At 35.7% G+C, this 22961-nt stretch overlaps 1 protein-coding gene across 6 annotated transcripts in view; it reads left to right on the top strand.

Moving 5' to 3' along the window:
* The window catches only part of Dgkb (diacylglycerol kinase beta), a 716847-nt gene extending 695015 nt beyond the window's left edge, over window positions 1-21832 (top strand). For all 6 annotated transcript variants that reach the window (XM_031355722.1, XM_031355727.1, XM_031355725.1 and 3 more), the window contains one exon: window positions 18178-21832. In XM_031355722.1, coding sequence (XP_031211582.1) covers window positions 18178-18285 — 108 coding nt within the window. In that variant the 3' untranslated portion in view covers window positions 18286-21832. The remainder of the gene's footprint in view (window positions 1-18177) is intronic.
* Window positions 21833-22961: the final 1129 nt, after the last annotated feature.

A 22961-nucleotide genomic window follows, 5' to 3' on the forward strand; every position in this document is an offset into this window, starting at 1 on the left:
TATCCTTGAACAACTTGGCAGTGGGTCACATTTTTCGTCAAAGGTTTTGTGGGTGGGCTACTGTTCTTATCCATCTACTGGGTGTCCTAACTGGTTACAGAAAGTAGCCTCCCATATATCAATATACCCATAGGCAGTGAGATCCATATACTCCAATGCTAGGAGTATCAGCTAGCGTCATCCCCATAGTCAGCCTGGGTCCTCCCCATATCTCAAGTCTCTGATATGTTCTAGGTACTCCCATCCCTAGCCCACAAGTGACTTCCTTTCTCTCTGCCCTGCTCTCCCTACACCTGATCACTCCCTAGCCCAAATGTCCTCCCCCTAGGATCTGTGTCAGAGTGTACTGGGAGGAGGGGGGCTGGCATTGGGTTGTAAAGTGAATAAGTAAATAAATAAATAAATAAATAAATAATCCTTCCAGGGCTGAGACCAGCCACTGTGTGCTGTAGGAGTACTTACAGATTTCCTGGTGTTTCAGCCTCCTTTTGTGCTTTACCTGAAATCCCATTTTCTATTTTGAGGTTCTCTGGTTTCGAAGAAAGCTGTCAGTCAAACTGTAGCCTCTTCCTGCTGCTTTACAGTATTTGGAATTAGCATATCTTTCCCTAATCTTGACTGTAGTTTATTTGTTTGTTTGTTTGTCTTTATTGGAAATAAAATTTTCTCATGCACTATGTCCTGAGTATAGTTTCTATTGCCTCTACTCCTCCCAGTTACTCCACAGTGGCAGTCTTCTATAACTGTCTCTGGTGCAAAGTGAATTTTCCTTAATAGGGGATGAAAACTAAATTTCTCTGTGAATATAAGAAGTATTTAGAATGCAGTTAGGAAAGTAACAGGAGTGAGTTCTCCTCTAGGATCCTGGATCTCACTACAGGTGGTTATCTGGAGCTGGTCAGGTGTTCAGTGGTAGACATCCTTCTCAATCTGTCGGGTGGACACTAAGTTCAATTAAGCAGGTGTTGGTTACTGCCAGGGTATGAGTACCATGATTCCACCTTTATGGTTATCTCAGTGTGCTAGCCGTTGTTGTGTGTCATAGGCATCACAGCTGCATGGGACTAATGATTGCTTTAAAGATTCCAAAAGATTTCTTGGCTTTTTCCATAGCACCTTCTGGTATTATAGAAGCTAGACCTCAGTGAGGAGGCTTTTAGTTCAGATCCAGCTCAAGTCTTCTGAGTTCTGTGTCCAATGTGTTTAGTGTCTTTCTACAGAGGTATTTCCCTTCCCCTCTGGGAAGCACCCAATAATTACAGCAATAGTCTATATTTTGGGTGCCTCTTGAACTATGTTAGCCAATAACCCAAAAGAAGATTTCTCATGCCAGGTACTGGGAGTTTCTTAGAAACAATTTGACTCTTGTGTGAGCATGGCCATACCTTCCATATCTTCATGGAATAGATTTATAAGATCATCATCCTCTTGATTTCTGTCATGTTTGGCTCTTGGGGTTCTTGAGTTCCTTCTCTATCTAAAACCCTAAGGCTTTAGTTTCCTTTACTAACCTTGTAGGTTTTTTTTTTTCACCCAATATATTTTGGTCATAGTTTTACCTCACTAATCTCCTCTCTAATTTTCCTTACCTCCCTACCTATCCAACTCCCCTACCTCTTTCTTTCTATCTTTAGAAAACAAACAGGCAAGAAAAGAAATAGCCATGCTGAACACTTAAAATGGAGCCGACTCTGAGGATGTGGGAGATTCCGGTAGACAGAACTCTTCTTTGTTCTTCTGAGGCCATAATTTCTCTATCAGAGAAAGTTTCTCCTATTATGAGTTTTTGGTAGCTGTCTCTGTCATGCAACTGAAAAAGGGTCAGGATGGGAGGCATGGATGTTTGGGGGAGCACGAGCACTTCACTGCTCTCTGATGTGAAGGTTTCTCATTTCCTCCTCTGAGGGGCCTTTCCATCAGTACTTTATGTGCATCATGTCTTCTATAAATAAAATTGTTGTCTTTAGAATCAAGCCAGGAAGAACAAGAGAGGTGGGGTCCAACTAATCCTCTTAGTTATTTCCCTGATCTGACTGGTTTGCTTCTGAGCTTATTCTGAGAGCTGCCTCAATTTTTCTGCCCAGGGTCTGTGGTACTTTCAAGGACAATGTAGTGCCTCTGACTCAATTTTTAATGGTGGAGGGAACCTGTCCCTCTGCATCAATTTTTATTGCCTCGGGCTGTTTTGAGATCTGTTTAAATTCCCTCCATCATCTCAACATATTATCATCCACAAGTGTCCATCTGCTGACTTGGAAACTTCACAATATATTTTCCACTTCCGTATCTCTTACAGAACCACTAAACAAGTCTTATAAATACATTGAAACTGTTAAAAATCTTACCCATTTTGAAATTTTTCATTCATTTTTTTTCTCCACACCTTAGCCCTGAGTGTAGGCAATTTAAACCAGTGTCTATATCACTGTTTGAATGAAAATAACTCATGGTAACAACATTAACTCTCTCACTTACCTATTCAGAAAACATTAATATGTCAGGTATTTCTGTGTGTCAGTAATATTTAGGTAAGAACTTAGGATTTTTCTTTGAAGATTTTTTTTTATAGATAAAGACATTTCCATGACTGTTGGACATGAGAGAATAAAGAAGACTTTTAGGCTGTGGCTTTCTGGCTTAGTGCTATTGAAGGTTATTAGGCAATTACAGGACTTTCGAAACATGTTTTTTATGCTACTATGTCTTATGCACCTTACCCTTATTTGCTGAAGAATTGAAGGGTCAAAAGAGAAAATGGCATGCTCTGAAAGTTTTTCTGCATATAGCTCATGAGGAAAAAAGTGTGGTTACACAATAGACAGGCAGTCCAGGATAATGCCCTGCCACACACATACTTTGCCCTGAAGCAGGGTGTTGACATAAGCCATTTTTTTATTGGATATTTTATTTACTTACATTTCAAATGTTATCTCCTTTCCCAGTATCCCCTCCAGAAACACCCTGCCCCATCTTCCCTTCCCCTGCTTCTATGATGGTGCTTACCCACCTGTTCACCCACTCATGCCATCCTGCCCTGGCATTCCACTACACTGGGGTATCAAGTCTTCCTAGGACCAAGGGCCTCTCCTCCCACTGATGCCTGACAAGGCCATCCTCTGCAACATGTGCAGCTGGAGCCATGGGTCCCTCTATGTGTACTCTTTGGTTGGTGGTTTAGTCCCTAGGAGCTCTGGGGGGGTCTGTTTGGTTCATATTTATATTCTTCCTATTGGGTTGCAAACTCCTTCAGCTCCTCTTTCTCTAACTCCTCCATTGGGGACCCCTGCTCAGTCCAATGGTTGGCTGTAAGCATCTGCATTTGTATTTGCCAGGCTCTAGCAGAGCCTCTCAGGAGACAGCTATATCAGGCTCCTGTCTGCAAGCACTTCTTGGCACAAACCATTTTAAGAAGGGGTTGTTTTAATGACCTTCTCAAAGTCATTTGCCCACACAAAATTGAGAGGTGTGAAATTGCTCTCTATTTGAGAATATCATGTAAATAGGCATTTCATATAGCATATTAGAAAACATAATAGTACCTGTTATAGTTTATGTGTATATATTATATATTGCTTTTGACTTTCATTCTTTCTTTCCTTTTTTTTTTTTTTTTTACTTAAACATGGAACTGTAACCAGGCTTGTTTTCATTTGACTATGTAGTCAAGAATGACCTTGAATTCTCCACTCAACAGCTGAGAGTACATGAGTGTGCTACTAAATCCAGCTATATGTCTTGTGTGCTCATCACACCCAGTGTTTCATGCATGCTAGCCAAGTACTTTACTAACTGAGACACATTCTTAGTTTTTTGTTTTTGTTTTTTAAATAAACACCAGATATTCTTAAAGTCAACCCCAACACAAATAAGTTTTCACCAATATGCTCCTTCAGCCAAAATAATAATACACAGAACAATTTAGGACAGAAGATGAGAACAGGACAAATTTGAGCACCAAAACTACAACTAGATATGTTTTCTTTAGTTTTTGGTTTTTGGGGGAGTTTGTTTGTTTGTTTGTTGTTTGTTTGTTTTTGAAATATAATGTTGGGTCTCCTGGTTAAGTTCACTGACTCGCAAGCCTGAGGACTAAAGACAAGTCTGAAATTCTAAGAAAGGCTTGACAGAATCTCGGCCATTTTGTTAACAACTTTTCATCAGTTTTTATTTAAAAACCATTCTAGGTTTTACTATTTTAAATGTTATTTTGAGCAAGCTGGCATCTGCAACTGAAATAGTCAACTTTTCTTGCACTTTAGCAGAAATTGCATGCAGTCAGAAGTTAAAAATACTTTTCACTCCTTGAAAGCAACGTTTTATGGAACTTCTGCAAGGAAAAGCTACTTTGGAAGTAAAGTGTGTCTCTATATCCCACTGGAAGAAAATGAAGAAGGGCCAGAGCCCAATGTCTCATCTTCTGTCATATCCAGGTCATCTGGATGTCAAAGTTACTTCAGCTTCTTAAAGTTATTTCCTTATAATTTTTAAATGAATTATTTTTAAATTTTATTTACATTGGTCTTCTGCTTCCATGTACATTTTTGTGAAGGTGACACATTCTTGAAACTGGAATTGAAGACGGTTGTGAGCTGCTGTGTGGATTCTGGGACTTGAACCTGAGTCCTATGGAAGAACAGTCAGTGCTCTTAACCTCTGGGCCATCTCTCTAGCCTCAAACATTCTTATCTGACACCAGTACCTACAGATAACAAATAAATACTGGAAGGTTATTGAGATTATTACTGATTGTACTTAGTAATACAAACAAAGAAGCAGTAAGGGCTTCATGGTATAAGTTATGAATTGTATTTAATGCAGTTAAAATTTCTTTCTAGGTGTTTTGTTGGTTGGGGTTTGAGGGATTTTGTACTTTGTTTTTTTCTTTTGTATGAGACAGGATCTTTTCACATAGCCCTGACTATCCTAGAACTTATTATGTAAAACCAGACTGTCCTTGAATTTATAGATATCATCTTCCCTGGACTTACTGGATGCTTGGATTAAAGATGTGTACTACCATGCCTGACTTCATTCTGTTTCATGTTTAAAGTAACTTGTCCATAATCTTAGATAGTATTGGAGACATAAACCCATATGACTTTATGATCAGACAAAGTCTGACATAGATTTAAGATTTGGACACAGTATTCAGAAAACGGAGTAGTGTTGTTTTCGCTGTTGTTTTCCATTAGAATTTACATATGGACTCACTGAAAAATGACAGTATATCCCAATAAGACAGAATATTCTTTATAATAACCTAAAAAGAAAATTACATCAGAATTTATTAAGAATACAGTAGTGATATAAAAGTTTTCAGTAAATTTGCCTAACTTGAATCTCATCATTGCCTTACACTAAATTGATTAACTTTAAATACTATTAAGTAGTGTTTGACGTACCAAGCTGATTTTTTTCTAGTAAAAAATGTTGGAAGAGTTTGTTATGAATATTATTTTCCCACTAAAAGTTATATAGCTCCTGTAACTTAACACTCCCTAAGTTGACAGACACTAGTTTTAGAGAATCATGTGTGGTTCTAATGGCTTACTTTAGAAGGGGGTGGAAGAGATCCAGCAAGGAGCAAATATATTTTTAGCTGTGAATGAAAATGAATAATCCATACATTATAAGTAAAAAATGCAAATAGTGAATATTTTTGATGTGCCTAGAAATTGGACTGGGCCTATACACATTTCTCTTACTACCAACAGGCTAGAGGAAGAGAAAGATCTCAGTTTGTTGAGTGGTATAGCCACTGATGCATGGTGATGGTAGGAGGCAAAAATCTTCATATACATTTATGACACTGTCAAGAAAATAAGTAAATGAATAAATGCATATATACATATCAAAATCACAAAATAAATGACATTGTGCCTAATATTTAAATACAGTAGTGATAACTCCCTACTAAAAGAAATACAATATTTTGCTATTTAGTGAGCATCAGTCTTTTTATACTAGGAAGAATATATAATTAACATGAAATACATTTGAACAAGCAGTGTGCTGCTTTTATGGGAGGACTAACTATTCTAAGGCATTAATAGAAATACTGCTGCAAAAGTGATTAAATACAGTACAAACATTCTTTACCTAAGCCTTAATTGGTAAAGAGTTTGCATAAATTTACATTTCTAAACTTAAATTTTTTTCAAAGACTGACAAGTTAGTGTTTAGCTGGGCATTATTTTATGTTTTCCCTTGTTACTTATGCATTAATTAGTTCTGTTTACCTGTGAATCATTTTTCCTAATTTCACAACAGTTGTTCTTTTTTTGTTTTGTTTTGTAATTGACAATGCAATTTACTGCCTATTGCGTTCTGGCCCCCAAACAAGAATAATAAGGCATAAAGCCCTAGTCTCTTCATTTGGGGTGGTTGGGTATAAAGGCATTGGTTGTAACTAATTTCCAATTAATTTGTGGTGGTTACAGGGGAACAAAACAATTGTGCCTCCTCATTAAGATTTAAAATATTCCTAAGTGTCATCTTTAGGTGTTTCTGGAATATATAATTTCCATTTTGGTTCATTGCTTGACAGCTCTATTAATTTAAAAGCCCAGTAATACCTATTAGTATAAAGAATGAAAAAAATACCATTAATCATTTATTTTAATTTTGCAGCTCTGTCATTTTCTCAGTATGTTTTAAAATGATGATGACACTGTCATGTGCACTGTTCAAACTGGATGAAGGGGAATTGGATAACACTACTTAGGAAAGATACTAACTCTGTTATTAGAGCTTAATTAATGCCAAACTGATTAAATGTGATTGTGAGTCCAGGAAAACATTTTAAAGAATTTTTATTGCCCTATTATATTTTGAAGTTATTGCAAATTCTGTTTATAATTACAATTACCTGTCTCTAGATCTTTGCCTTAATATGTTCAGTTTAAATATGTTCAGTTTCAGTGTTGGAAATTAGTTTCATTTAGCTAAAAATAATAATCTCTCTTATTTATACTTTTCAATAAGTATTGGAAAAATCAACAGGACAAAATATGGAAAAACAGGAAACATAATGAGAAATGTACTCATTGTGTAATACTTTATAAATGTACAATGTTGATAAAGACTGCAATTCCTAAAAGAAAAAGAGCTGCATGTAATAAGAGAATTCTAGATACAGTAGAGTGTGAAGGGAGAGAGGACAGATATGAGTGATGCATCAGCTCTCAATAGAACCAAAACTTGGATGTAGGTCAAATTCTATTGTTTCCCTCTAGACTGGGTCAGATTAGAGACATTACTTTAGTGAATGGGTATCATTAAACAAATGCATAAGTACTGAATTCTTCCCATAATTAGAGATCATATTCAGATGTATCACCAGATCTGTGCCTGGTTGTTGTCTCACATTTGCGCATTTCAATGCTGCTCTATTTGCTTTGATTTCATGTATTAAGATTAGGAATTAAGCTAATACATTGCAAGTTTTTTATAAAGAGCTAATCAACTGCATTGATACCAAATAAAGAGCTAGTATTTCAAAACTACCTTATTCAATTCAAATAAAAAGTAAACTTAACAACCCTTAATAAAAGTAACCTTCAGAGAAATTAATAATTTACTGTTTCTATTTATTTGAAAATGCTGAACACAGTATCACAGGTTTCATTTGAGGTGACAGAAAGTTCAGTGTTCATGCATTAACCACATCATCCTTACACTTCTGTCAAGAAAACAAAATGAATATTATTGAACAATAGTGCTATTTGGTTGTGTCAAAGTGGCTGAAACAGACATATTCGGGAAGAGGGAATCTTAAATAAGAAAATACCCTTCTAAAAGATTTGCCTGTTGGAGTACTGGTATTTTTAATTCATGGGATACTGGCATGATTGATGTTGGAATTACCAGAACAATGTGGGTTTTACCACCCTGTGCAGGTGGTCCTAGATGGTCTAAGCAGGCAAACTGAGCAGGCCAAGAGGAGCAAGCCAGCAAGCACATTCTTCCACAGGCTCTGCCACAGTTCCTGACTCCAGATGCCTTTCCTGGGTCCCTGTCCTGACTTCCCTAGATGATACAGTAAGGCTGGAAAATGAAATGAACCCTTTCCTTCCCCAAAATTGATTTTGGATATGTCATTTTACCTCAGTAATGGAACCCTTAATTAAGATAATGATGTTCATGCCGGGCAGTGGTTGCGCACACCTTTAACCTCAGCACTTGGGAGGCAGAAGCAAGCAGATTTCTGAGTTCGAAGCCAGCTTGGTCTACAGAGTGAGTTCCAAGACAGCCAGAGATACACAAAAAACCCTGTCTTGAAAAACAAAACAAAACAAACAAACAAGCAAACAAAAAAGAGATAATGGTGTTCAACTTATTAAATATAAATTAATAAGAATCTTCAATTAATTTATCGAAACCAAGTTAAAAAAAATCAGTGATTTACTTAAGTGTTCATTTGTCAAGTGTTTATTAATGAATATCATGTTAATAATAGAGATAACACTCTAGTGATGATGCTATTATGAAGGTGCTTATATTTTTTCCTTATAGTTTTACAATGAAAAGGGAAAATTTCATGACATGATTTCTGAAGTGAGTGTAATGTACTCATCATAAATACACAAACACAAAATTTTATAATTTTATTATGAAATAACATCTGTGAATGAAGGTACCTGGAGTAGTTCAATTGGCTAAAATATATACTGTTGGACTGTAATTCTGAGACAGTGTAATAGAACAACTGGGTCTATATACTCTTGGATATAAACCTAAATGAAAGTATCGAAAAAACGAAAAAGAAAAAAGAAAGATAGAAAGATTGAAAGAAATGCAATTATGGAGGGAGGAGCTAAGAAGGAAAAGAGGGAATGGAGGGAAGGGAAAAAGGATGGAAGAGAGGAGAGGGGGAGGGAGACATGCCACACATACAGAGAGAGAGAGAGAGAAAGAGAGAGAGAGAGAGAAAGAGAGACAGAGACAGAGACAGACAGAGACAGAGAGAGAAAGAGAACTGTAGCCAAAGAAGACCAGGAAAGCTTTCAAAAATTTCAAAGCAAAATGGACATTAAAAGATGACTAGTAAATAAACAAGCCCAAAGGAAAGAGCCCTATTGAGAAAAGCAGCCTGTGCGAGTGTATATAGCCTGCGGGATCTGAGCCAGGGCAAGACAGAAGTTGAGCTGAAAGAAAAGAGCTGTAAGCAAAGCAAGTGCTTCAGTGAAGTGATTCCTGTGACTCAGCAGGGCCTTGAAGCCCATAGAAAGGATTCTTAGTTCAACCATATTGAACTAAGCAAGTGTTTGAGCAAGAGGGATGCAAACTGAAATGATGGTGGCAGGACTCTTCTATGGTCAGGGATTGCTCTTGAAGAGGAGCAGTGTTAGAAGACTTCTGAAAGAGCATAGTCCTAAACAAAGAAAATCCTCCTCATTTAGTAGTAAACTGTCTGAGGGATTAGAAAAACATGTCACTTAATGATGAGTTACATTTGTGAGTCATCTTGAGCAACTGAATAAATGATGGAACAACTCATAGAAATGGAGGAATCTGAAAAACTTTCAAGTACTTTTCTGTTTACTTAACTAAAGTGTGCTTACTCACCAATGCCTTGGACACACTGTTCACAATGTCAACTATCATGACATCATTTAACGAAAATTCTGTAATGGCTATGATGTCAACATGGAAGAGCCTCAATACTTAGGCTTAACCTAACACTTAACACACCTTAACACAAAGGCCAAGTTTTTCTCATCATTGCCATGATAGACTAGTGTATGGCTCAGTTTAGAATCCGGACACCCATGGTTTAAAACTTTGCTTTTAATGATTAACAAATTCCCCATAATTGTATTTTTTTTTCAGTATTTCTTTGGCTAAAAGGGGAACCTGGCAAAGGACAGGGATGCCACCAGAATTAGAGTAAAACAAAGTGACAGTACTATTGCAGTACCTCGGTGACGTCCAAGGAATTTGAATAGTTGTATCTCAGATAGAAAAGTTAGCCAAATGTGTTCTTTTCACCAGGAAACACGTGATTACATTAAAATTATGAATAAATTTTTATCAAAAAAATAATAGCTACCCTTTGTAAATCATATATGAGCATCCATATCAAGTGATATTTGCTGGTTATCCTCCTGGGACAGGTTATGACTCAGCATCAAATTCATGACGTCTTTGAGCAGAATCTGAAAACTGGTTGGGGCAGAGGCAAGCTCAAACACTTGCTTTATGTCTTTAAGTTCACTTTCTTAATGCTATACTAGATAAAAGGAGTCATATAAGGAATTTGAAGTGAAGTATAATTCATAAAAGGTGAGTTGTGTGTATATTTTTATTACACTCAGGAGGGAGTAGTTTTATGTTCTTCTCTTTTTCCAGTTGTTGGTAGTGTTTTCACATAAGATCCAACACTTGTTCATGCAAGGAATAAACATGTCAATTTAATTTCTTACTGGAGACACAGGAATAGTAAAAATGAGTCAAAAGTGTCTTTGACCTTCCTAGAAACCAATTAAGACCACAAATACTTTATGAATGAAGAATAAAAAAAAATTCCAAATTCAGATATATACCTATTTCTCCTTCAGCATAGCCAAATGGCTCATGGCCATCAGGAGGAAAAAAGTGCTTCTTTTATTTTTACATGTATTTAAAATTCCTGTGAATTGCATCAGCAAGGAAGAATCTCATCCTCACATTTTTAGATTTTGTCTTAAATCCTGTCAATGGCTTCTTTGAATTTGATGCTATTAAATACATGACATTGAATTTGAAAATTGTCATCATTTCAGAAAGTGGAATCATAATGAATGGATTTCAAAAAAACTGTTTTGGTTTTGCCTTTCTCTCTCTCTCTCTCTCTCTCTCTCTCTCTCTCTCTCTCTCTCTCTCTCTCTCTCTCTGTCTCTGTCTCTCTCCCTCCCTCCTTCCCTCCCTCCTCTCTCTCTCTCTCTCTCCCTCACTCCTTCCCTCCCTCTCCCTCCTTTTCTCTCTCTTCCTCTCTCCCCTCCCCCTCCCCTACTCCTCCCACCTCTTCCCCCATCCCCCTCTGTCTCTTTTCTCTCCTTCCCTCTCCTCCTCCCTCTCCCTCTGACTACCTCCCTCCCTCTGTATCTCTCCTTCCCTCTCCCCCTGCTCTCTGCCTTTCTTCCTCTTTATTTATCTCTCTTTCCTTCTCTCTACATCTGAAAATTTTGTAGGTACTTTACCCCACCCCCACTATCATGTGGCTTTGTTGCATGCTTGAATTCAAAGGAGTTTCCATTGTTGAAAGGATACAAACTTATTCCAAATACAAACTTAATAAAATTGAATGTTCCAGGTGATTGCTAAATTAAGCCCCCCCACACACAGATATTTTATGGTATTTACTTTGTGCTGAAAACTCCATTCACTTCTAAGGCAGATGAATAAACCCAGTGATAATAAACTTTTAAAGAGACGAAGCAAGAAGAGAAAATTTTGGCTAGGTACAGAAAGAATATTTATAAAGGAATATGCTACCTACTGAGGTACATTTTAAGAACCATAGTATTATTAAGCTCAAACTAGTTCGAAGCCGTGAGAATGAATAATAAATTGAAGATATTATTCACTGAAGCTGAGTTTAATCAATGTGTATATGACCAAATTTGAAGACTATTAGCATACATTCCAATTGAGAATTTTTCACTAAATAAATTCTGAATGTTTACACTTAGTATAGCAAAGATATACTGCTAAAAATCATTTTCTTTGTTCAAATATTGATCACTTCATATAGAATAATTTTAAATTAAAAGGTTTCATTTTATAACTCACAATTTAGCATTGGATTTTCATTATTGCATCAAAGTCATCAAATTATGGCTACTTTTTATATAGCTGTATATAAGAAGAGTTCTCACATTTTTAAAAGGTAAGAAGAAATCAAAAGAAGAATAATATTTTGTAATATGAAAATGTTATGAAATTCAAATCCAGCTTCCATAAATAAAGCCTTATTGTAACAGTCATTCTCCTTCATTTTCACATAGTCCAAAAACTACAGTGAACTGTAGCAGCTCCAAGCATTTACCATTTAGACTGTATGGTAGTACCAAACTGAATTTAGCAAGGGAAGATTCAAGAGATGCCAAGGAGGGACAGCCTGTGGATCACAGTGATTTGAATTGGGTGTGTAGTGGAAAGGAGGAAAGTGCTTGTACATCTTCTATGCCTCTAAATTTGAATCACCATGTGTGAAGTTACAGGAAAAGAGCTAAAAGCCATAAGCATTTACCATCTAGTCCTCCACGGAAATGTGGACATTTGCCAGCCACGTAATTATGTGGACATCTGTGTAAACATCCTGCAACATATAGCTCTCAAACATAATTTAAATATTTAGAATTGGGTTAAACAATTTTAATAGCTAAGATACATAGTATACAGACCATTGTAACAAATTTCAGCATGCATGTTCTTCAAATGCATGGGCTTTGGAAGTTAGACCCTACTTAATAGACAAGGAATAGACCACATTGAAGATATATTAGACAATCTATATGATGGCAACTGCTTTTATCATTTATACCTACTTCTCTGGAGGTTTATGGTATACTTTTCACAGGATGTCATTCTCTTTCTTCAAATGTAAATATTAAATGTAAATATTCTCCTGTTTAAAAATAATATATCTACATTTCCTACTTGCTGTCTCCTCAGTAATCTATTCCCATGTTATTATGAGTACACTAAATTCACATATGCCGTCTGAACACCATACCCACAAAGACATTGGACCTCTCCTTCAGACTGTCACACTCTACACTAAAATCACCAACTTCCCAGTTGTCATCAATGCCAAAAGTACCTTCTGCTCTATTACTTCACACAGGGTAATTCAAATTTAAAGGCATAGAAGACCTGTAAGTGCCTTCCCCTTTTCCATTCCACAGCACAACCAAATTGGTATGTTCCTTAGGCTGTACCTCCCTAACATCTATTGAATCTGCCCTTGCTCAATATAGTTTGGCTCTACCACAACCAAAATCTGTTTCACTTTTTGAGTGAATCACTACCTTGCCCTGCATGCTAATTGTCCTGCCTCTCAGACCTGGCACCCAGGCCCTAACGATACTGATGAGAACAAATTGCAAATTTACTCATATGCCACAGTTTTCCACTCCAGCAAATAGACAATGCTTCTTCACAATACCTGTGTCACTCAATGCTCCAAACACACACACACAAACACACACAATGCCCTACTTTTGCATGTTTGGTATCAGAAAGGAGGAGCTTTCCAGGAAAATAGCTAGTAGCAAGGTACAGAGAGGGAGTTAGCAAGGTGAAATCAGGGACGGGGAGTTCTCATACTCTGCCCTTGTACTTACAAATTAATGTGTTACACAGATTACAGGAACCAAGTTTATTTGGCCTTTAGTATGAAATAAAAATGTTGACACATCTTAGGGTTGTTGAGAGAATAAAATCAAACATGGATAAAATCATAAGAAAAATCATAAGAATTAGTAAAATCATAAGATTTTACTAAGATAAGTAAAATCTTAAGTAAAATCATAAGTAAATCATAAGTAAAATCATAAGAATTAGTCTTTTCAAGGTAGGTGGTATACTAGCAATCTTCTTTCAGTTTGAGAAAATATTCAAAAAATATAATTCATAGGGAAGAAAAGTTTATACTTTCAGAACCTACAGCTCATAGTCACCTGGTCTTGTTGCTTTGGGTCTGTGGTGGTACAGAACACTATGGAGTGAACTTCAGGCAGAGAAAGCACCCGAGAGACAAAAGAGAGAGAAGGGACCAAGTGTTTAAATTTCACCCTAGAAGCACACTATCAATAATCTAGTTTCCTTCTGCAAGGCCCCACCTCCTGATGCTCCACTGACTCCCAACAGCACCATAAGCTACCAAGTAAACCTCTGATACCTTTGGAGATGTTTAAGATTGAAACAGTAGCAATATAAGATTCCCTTAAAGAAAGTAAGTCTATCTTTGTTTTAGGCCTATCAGAATACTTTTAGAGTTTAGATAAACCTCAAGGGGGATAGCTGGTGTAAAGATTCCATAAGGAAGTTCAATTTTATTTTTCATATTAAAGAAAGGTGGAAGTATTTGACACTAGGTGACAGAAAACCAGATAAACATTTATCAGTGAACTGAGCCAAATAATGGTCAGGAAATACATAAAATCTCAACTCTGTTCTTTCCTACTTTACCTGGTTACTAGTAAGTCTTTAGAGAAAGCATGATGGCCTAAAGTGAAGAGACCCTGTTCACCTTCTGCTCTGAACCCAGGAAGGTCTAAACTCCTTCTATCACTTAATGAAATCACATATCAATTCTATACTTTTCCACACCACTGTTTATTTTCATATAAATGGCTTTTAGTTGAGACCAACTCAAAAATGTGGATGAACCAAGCAGTATCCAACAGTGAACAAGGAACTGATCAGAAAACCTGTTAAAATACATCTTAGTGAATCTTTATATATTTTGCTAATGTTCTTTAAAATTTTTACTTGCCATGTAGAAACTACATATATATGTGCTCTGTCTATTCCTAATTTATGACTCCTGTATGTGCAGAGTTACCATCAGGTTCAAAGGTAGCCAAGAACAATGGCAATAATTTATAACATTTGGGGTTCTCTAGAATTCCTACTGGCCAATAACACAAAAAGAAGTAAGTAACTCATTCTGGGTAGTGAGTCTTTCACTTGATAGCATATGGTATCTAGGAGGGATGTTGTTTCCAGTTATAGAGTTGATCTCTGTCTTTATCTCTCTCCACATAGATACATAGAGATAGATAGATAGATAGATAGATAGATAGATAGATAGATAGATAGATAGATAGATAGACAGAAAGAGAGAGAGAGAGAGAGAGAGACACAGAGAGAGAGAGAGAGAGAGAGAGGGAGAGAGGGAGAGAGAGAGAGAGCGCTTTTCTATGTTGCTGTTCTTGTCCCTCTCACCCTCCATCCTAGTTTCCATGTGGAATTTTCTATTTCATTTTCTATTTTAGACTGGGTCTACCTGGGTATCTTCCTGTCTCAGACTCCCAAGGGCTATAATTACAGTCATATACTACCACCATTAAACTTGGATCAGTGGAAATTCCTTTATTCATTTTTTTGTTTCATTTTTGCTTTTCTATTTGAAACTGCATCTAGTCAGTGTTCCACCTGCTATGGTCTGCTAGGTAATAAAATTGCAGACATTTACCTATGCCGAGCTCAGTAGAAATGCCTTTTTTTTTTTTTTTTTTTTTTTTTTGTCCACTGTAGTTTTACAGAAGATTAGAATGTCCATCCTTTGAGGACAGTATTTGTCATATTTCACATTTTATAATAATGCTTTTCTGTATTCATGAAGCTACATCTTAATGGTATTGTTTTTACTTCAGCTAAGTACAAAAATACATAATTATCCAATGAGATGCTCTATGCTCAAAGCACGGATGTGTGGTAGAAAGTTTATGAGTAGAAGTTTCTCCCTTGTTATATCTCTGGTCAAAAGAAAAATATGTCCAATTATTTCTCATTTTGTTTTTATAGAAATAAATTTGTATTTTAAAAGCAAATTGTATACATTGTACATAGGAAATAGCAAACAAGTAAGAGGACAGGTTATAGATAATTGCATAAACAAAACTCGCTCATATACTTCTAAACTGAAAATGTGATCTGAGCATTAGGGCCTCATAATATCAAAAACATAGAGTGAGATATTATGCTATTTTTAACAGAATTAGAACAAAGATTTATTTTTTTCAAATGATGTCCAATATACAAGTCTCATTGATTTTCATCATGCAAACTATTAGCTGTACCTCATCTAAACTGATACTGATTTTATGTGACTAGAAAGATTGCTTATAAAATTTCAATAATTACATCACTTTCCAAAATGATCCTATCCTATTGTAACTGATAATAGATGTAGACCCTGAACTACAAGTACAAAATTTATATTCTTATTTTGTTCATTTTCTTTATTTTGATCTGAAGATAGAGTCATTATTTAAGTAATTTATAATAACTACTTCCTTAGGTACTCATTTAAAAATAACATTTTGCATAAAATAATTCAATTTCAGAACTGAAAAATAGTCCCTTTCTGCTTAGCTCCCTATTTCAGCACTTAAAATGTTATTGTAGATGCTTCTTAATTTTTATTTGGTAAAGTACTATAATTTCTTGAAAGCAATGGTTATATACTGTGTATTCATCCTAATTTATTGGTGCAATATCTGAAGTAAAGGGAGCATGGTATAATTTCTATTAAGTGAATAAATGATGAATGAAACTGTATGAGATCCCATCTAAAGAAGTCAGAGTTGTAAATAAGAAAAATATCTAATAAAGGAAAAAAGAAGTCAGTGTTAAAAATCAATGGCATAGAGACTGAGACAGTAAAGTCAGAGATGGAAGAGAAGCTTGGTCTCTTCCCTACAAGAGAGCTCATGACAACCCAGTGCTGCTAATGAAGAGAAGGTCACTGTCGTCTCTGAGGGAGTTGCTGCTGAGTTATTGATGCCACAGCAGCTATCTTCACACCTGTATCTCCATAAGTGGTGCATGTAGAACCCACTGGGTCACAAAACAACCAAAACCACAACAACAACCTGAAAGTAGATGTAGACTGGATGAGATGAAGAGAAATGTTAGTTAGTTGGGAAGAAGATTAAGGATATATGAAATTGTCCGAGATCAAACTAATAAAAATAGAAATCAATCAATTAGTTTTCAGTGTGATAGAAAACTGATTCAAGAAGGGAAAGTTTGGTCGAGATCATTTTTTAATCTACATAAGAAGGGGGTATTTTGACATCTTAACTGATGGCTACCCATTTCTCACACCATACAGAGCAAAAATAAAATAATGTCAGCATCCAGAGAGTTTGGGACTGGCTTAGTCTATCAGCCTTTATAAATGCAATGTATTCATACTTAAGAAAATATGTACCTTTCCAGAGTAGTCTGCTTCCAACATATTTAAAGATTTTTTGTTCGTTTGTGTTTTTTAAATGTACTTCTGCCTTTCTAGAGTATGAATTTTCATTTCCCTAAAGTCCTAATACTGATTTAATGATGTGATTCATGTGACAAACATCTATTTTATTTTTAATTTTTTTGCTTCATTGCTATTAGTGAATGACAAGTGAAGGGGATTTATTTTAACTTGAAAATGTCAGGTATGCACTTTCAGAGATATATTTTTTCAGCTTTTAATGAGGTGGTGTTTCTTTCTGAAAGGAATGCTCATCTCTAGTGCGGATGCTGCACAGGTGACAACTGATATTTAATAAGCGATGGCTCTTGTATTAGTCGCAGTTCGCTAAAGAAAATGTCTGAGATTGCTTTTGAAAAACTCATAGCCTAAGGCAAGATGTGACCTTTTTATTACATAATGAGAATCATTTATTATCTTACAATGTATCTTAAAGTCACAGACAAAATGCCACTTTGATAATTGCTTTCAATTAGCTTTGAGCATAGCATATATTCATAAAATGTCTTCTCTAATTTAGAGTTGAATTAGAGAAAATTGCAGACATAATCTACTTTAAGGTTGTCTCATTTAAGGTGATTCGTAGTTTTATACCACAGAAACCAACAGGAGTGGCTTTGGAACAGTGGCTCTCTGTGTCTTAAGCAGACTTTCTCAGTATCTGATTCTATTGTATTACCAATTAATTAACAAATTAGAGAGATCATTTCTGACCTTTCATGCATGTTAACTTTTGACTTTCATTCTTAATGATTGTTTGGAAACGAAGCCTTGCAGCTCGTGTTCAAAGAGAGAAACAATGTGATTAGAAAGATAAATAAGGTTTGCCTAATGTTAAGTACTGTCTAACCCTGGGCCATGGACTGAAGAGAGTAACATCACATCTTTTCCCATTTCAATAATATGTGACTAATGATCATGACATGACACTGGGTAATCATGAAATCTAAATTAAGAGGTCTGGGAGACTGGAGTAGTACTAATGTGTTAGATATAAGGCCATATTAAAATTGTGACCAGATAATTTCTACATTTGGCTAGCATGTGAATATTATTTAAATGTATGCCCTTGTATCCCTTAAATATTTTAGCAATTTCTGAAATTGAATTTTAACTTTGTGTTATTTGTGTTACTCATGAAACACAGCAGCAGAGGTTTTCATGACTTAGTATTTTGTCTTGATATCACTCTATCTCTTCCCTAGATAAAAATTACACACAAGAACCAGGCTCCAATGCTGATGGGCCCTCCTCCCAAAACTGGATTATTCTGCTCGCTCATCAAAAGAACAAGAAACCGAAGCAAGGAGTGAGCCTCCATCAGGAGAAATTTAAATAGCATACTTGGGCCATGGAACACTTTGAACCACTTCAAGTCTCCTGCTCCTACAAAATCATGGAATTCACGTTTTTTGTTTTGAGCTGATGTAAAATTTCGCTATTAGAAAATTTGTTGTCTCTGTTTTTATAGGCCTATTTGCATGAAAAATAGAAGTTTATATGATGTGATACTGCATATTTTAATTGCATGCACTCCCATAGGGTTTCTGTCTCCCACTTGTACCTTATGCCATTTCCATTTACTGACTGTGAGAAAAAAACCTGCAAGAGATCAAAGAAGTATGATGGGAAAGGATTCCTTGTATAATTGCTGTCATTGGCAAGCAGTAATAACTACGGCTGCAACAATCCCAAGTGCAAACTGCCATCCTTTGCCTAGTAGAGTCACAGCATCCATGGTGTTGGACGTGTGGCTTAAGAAGAAGATAAATTCAAAGATTTTATTAAAGAGTTGTCAATGATATCGTGCTCTATCTAAATACTCTTTTGCAATAGTCTTTACTCTTCCCAGAAATCACTAAAATATCAGGCATAAGTTTTTCCCCCTTGTGCTAAAACACTAGAAAATGATTTTCAGTTTGTTTAGCTTTGTTTTTAACTCCAAAAACACGAGAGAAAATATGGTACTGGGAGTAATTGTGATTATATAGCAAGCTTCATTCCTTTCTACACAAGAATCTAGACACAAGTGCATAATCACAGTAGTAGCCAAATAAATGGTTTAAACTATGTGCCTAATGAATCTGTTTCCCACCAAAGAATCGGAAATTAGAGTTCTTATGAGTTTGTGAAAAGTAAAATGTCAGAAGAGAGTAAGTTATCCATTTATTGTGATTAAAATGTTCACCATTCAAAACCAGTAAATCATACAGCATAATCAAATCTCAATTGCCAATTTCATGGTTATTTGGTCCCCCTACCATATATGACTGTGATTTTTAATGGATCTGTTAAGTGCACTTCAAGAAGGTAAATGACAGCATTGGTTCCTTCTCGGATAGATTGGTACCTGCAAAAATATTGAGCTCATTGAAACAAATCATGCATGCAATTAGCCTCTTACTACTCATTCATTCCTGCCCCATCTCTATGACATTAAAATGTTTGGTAATATACAAAGGCCTAGCTCACTGTTTAAGGTGTGTTCAAGGCATGGTCTGGTCTCTGATTGTCAAAAGAAATGTAGAACTACTACTTTTCATAGTGTTTCTTTGAGGCTATCATATGAAATGAAATACTTCTGAGCAGTCTCAGTGTAGTTCAGTCACACTGACCTGCATCTCATCACTGCACGATTTATGTTTTCAGACACCACACCATCAGGAAAAACGAGTGCTTGAAATGCATGATTTATCAGCTTTCCTCTCTGCTCTGCATTAAAGTGCTAATGATTTATCAGTTCTATTTTTCTATTGATTCTTTCATCTTTGAATAACAAATAGCAGTTAGTGATTCTGTTGAACACAACCCTGTGCATGGATTTATTGATTTCAAGTGAAATTGCTGTAATTTTACTTCTTTGGTTTGAAAACTCAAGTGAATGCTGTTGTATCAAATAGCTGCTCTTAAGCAATGTTCTGTAATGGAAGATTATGTATAAAGTGTATTCCTTTAGTATTCCAGGAACATTGGATGCTAAATACCAATCAACAATAACTTTAATTGCTTCAAAAATAAAAGCTTTTGAATAGAATTAAGACATAATTTAGCTTACCCAGGAAAATTATGATTAAAATTGCAAATTTAGTACAGCAATCAGTTGTCCTAGCATAGTAATAATAAAATAGTTATTCATCAGAACAGTAATCTAGACCAAAAGAATGCTCAAAACAACCACAAACGCATCACTCACATTATGTTACATAACACATCTTTTGATTTTGTGCATCTCTCGTTACAGGTAATAAATATTTTTACACAAATTGATGAGATTTTCTACAGTGGGCAGGCAGACCTTGTGCCAACATGTTATTTTGAATCCACCTATTATTTCATGTTCTGTAAGACATTATGGCAGAAGCAGTTTCTGAATTATTTGCAGCATCTGTGCACTGGGAAACAATAGTAGAAAACTAAAGAACTGGCCAGGATGGTTTCAGTAGCTGACATAGTGGGCCCCTACTGCACTTCAGCATAGCTGCATGAAGACCACCAGTGCTAATAGGTACTACATTTCAGTCCATTGGATTCATGGGTAATACTAATACGTCTTCAAAAAGGAATCAATTTTGACTTTTCTAAACTCACTTTTTTTAAAAGATAACTGATGCGCTTGCCCTTTGAGTACACTGCTCCTGGGGTTTGGAAAGTAGTTTTTTTTTTTTTTTTAATCTATTTTGATGGTTTTGAAATAAGGGAAGATATTCTCTTCTTTTTTATGACAGCTTCATGTGAAGAATATATATTTTAAGGAAAATTCTAAATGGAAAGTTCTATGGCATATTAAAATATTGAATAATGAATGTTAGCTTTACAAAATGGAAACTTTTTTCCAGGTGTGTGGGTGTTGGAGGTGTTGAGTCAACCTTTTTTAACTATTGTAGACATAGTAATGATAAAGTTCCGAGTGAAGTGGTGTAAAAATGAATATTGCACTAACATTCAAGGGTCAGAGGATCTCAAGGATAGAATTTCATACCCGGCTAACCACTGCCATATACTAAGTTCATAAACAGATATGACAGATTCCAGAAAAAAAAAACTGGAAATGCACACTTTCAGGAAATAGGAAAGAAGGGTGGTTATCTACGTGCATCCAGTATTTCCAGTATTTCAAACATCATATGTGTATTTTCTCACTCTCCATCATGTGTGTATCATGTGTATTTGATGTGGAGAGTGAAGATCAAGTTTTTGTAATAGAAGGAAATAGCCTTTTACTTTGAGTGGGTTATGTGGTTGTTGCCTTTCTACAGCTCTCTGATCAGGGGTTCAGTGTAGACAGTCTCATGAAGGCAAGAATGTAAAACAGTGAGCACTTCCATTCCCAACTTTGTTCGGGTGTCTTATGCTAGAGAGTGGGACTAAGTACCTTTTCTAAGGCAGAATCTGTTTGAGTCTGAGACTGTCGATGCTGCTCACACTAGCTAGGGCTCTTTGGTGGTTCCTTTCCTTTTTCTGTTAGTGTTAGGTGGTTTTCTGTTGGTTTTGAAAAGAAAGGCATATTTTTATGGTACATATAAACTTGAAAGAATCAATTGATGCATAACATATAGTCCACATTAAAGGACATACCTTTATAGCAGTTATCGCATATATTGAAACTGTAGAATGTAATAAAAATAACAAATAAATCTAAGAAAAGCCTTTTGTTCTGTGAAAGACAGAAATCACCTCCTTAAACCAGCCAACTGAATTGAATTGTGTTTAAAGGTTTAAGTAAATTCTCATTTGAACATTTCTATATATTCTTATTGTGTTTAAAATATAGGGTTTGTTTAATTCAACTATCTTAATTATTTTCTCAGAAAAGTGTTATGTACAAATCCTGGCTTTTGAAATAAAAGTGTTAACCATTCACTTGTGCATCATTTGTCCTGTGCCAGATGCTCTCTTCATGTGACATATCTATGAGAGCATCCTTGTTAACTTTCCACTGGAGGACCTGTGCGAGTCACCTTGCCTTGTCAGGCACAAGAAGACTGTGTTTGGGGATTAACGTACCTGCCTTTAAAAACCAAACCATTCAACATTAGGATGCTTTTTGCCCTACATTATATCTGTGATTGTATAGTGTTTTTTGCACATCCAAGAAAGATCAACAAGCTAAGTGAAGGATTATAAAGAACACAATTGAATTTCAATGTGAGATTAACTTCTAAATATATTCCAGAACAGGCATCAGCTACCACTTGTGTGTTCGCTGAGGCAAATATTTTCAAAAGGTCTGAAACTATTACAAAATATTTCTCAAGGGCACATTCTTTTCTTTAAATAAATCTACTAGAAGAGTTGAGTATATTGATCACTATATAGTATGACACTGAATTATGTGCGTGAAGTATGAATTATGTCTAAGGGAAATGATAGAATTAGGGAGTTATTCCAAATGACCTGAAGAGAAGTTAGGTCTACAAATGGCACTTTTGAAGATCTAGAATTTTACAAAGAGAAATAAATATGAATAAGAAAACCAGAGTAAGAGAACAAGAGAACATGAGTGCATGAGACACAAATGCAATCCAGTACTCTGTGCTCCATCCATCACCTTGATTCATTAACTATTAAATAAATCATCAATGGAGCATGTATACTGTGTTTGCAGTTTACAGATGTCATGGAAAGATGAGACAGGTAATATGGATGAGAAGTAGAGGCAAGCAAACAAGTAGCAATGGGAAAAAAAAACAGTAATTCTTAAGTGTTCTGAATTTAAGAACCTCAAAGTAGTAAAGTGGTGCTGTTCCCATTCCAGAACTTTACACAGTTGTATAACTCCTTTAAAATTTTAAGTTCTGGAATACTGAAATGCTGTTGGCTTTAGTGGTAAAATATATTGATAAAGCATATAAAAGTTAAGTTAAAATTCACAGAAAATAGAAATAAATACCATTTAAAAAAGTGTTAAATACAGGACAAGTAATGGTTGAGTCTCTTGTCCAGAAAGCATCTTCCATTGTAAACATTGATTACCTGCCTAGTTGTACTT

The sequence above is a fragment of the Mastomys coucha genome, unplaced genomic scaffold (genome assembly GCF_008632895.1).
Source record: "Mastomys coucha isolate ucsf_1 unplaced genomic scaffold, UCSF_Mcou_1 pScaffold6, whole genome shotgun sequence".
In the NCBI taxonomy this organism is placed as follows: Eukaryota; Metazoa; Chordata; class Mammalia; order Rodentia; family Muridae; genus Mastomys; species Mastomys coucha.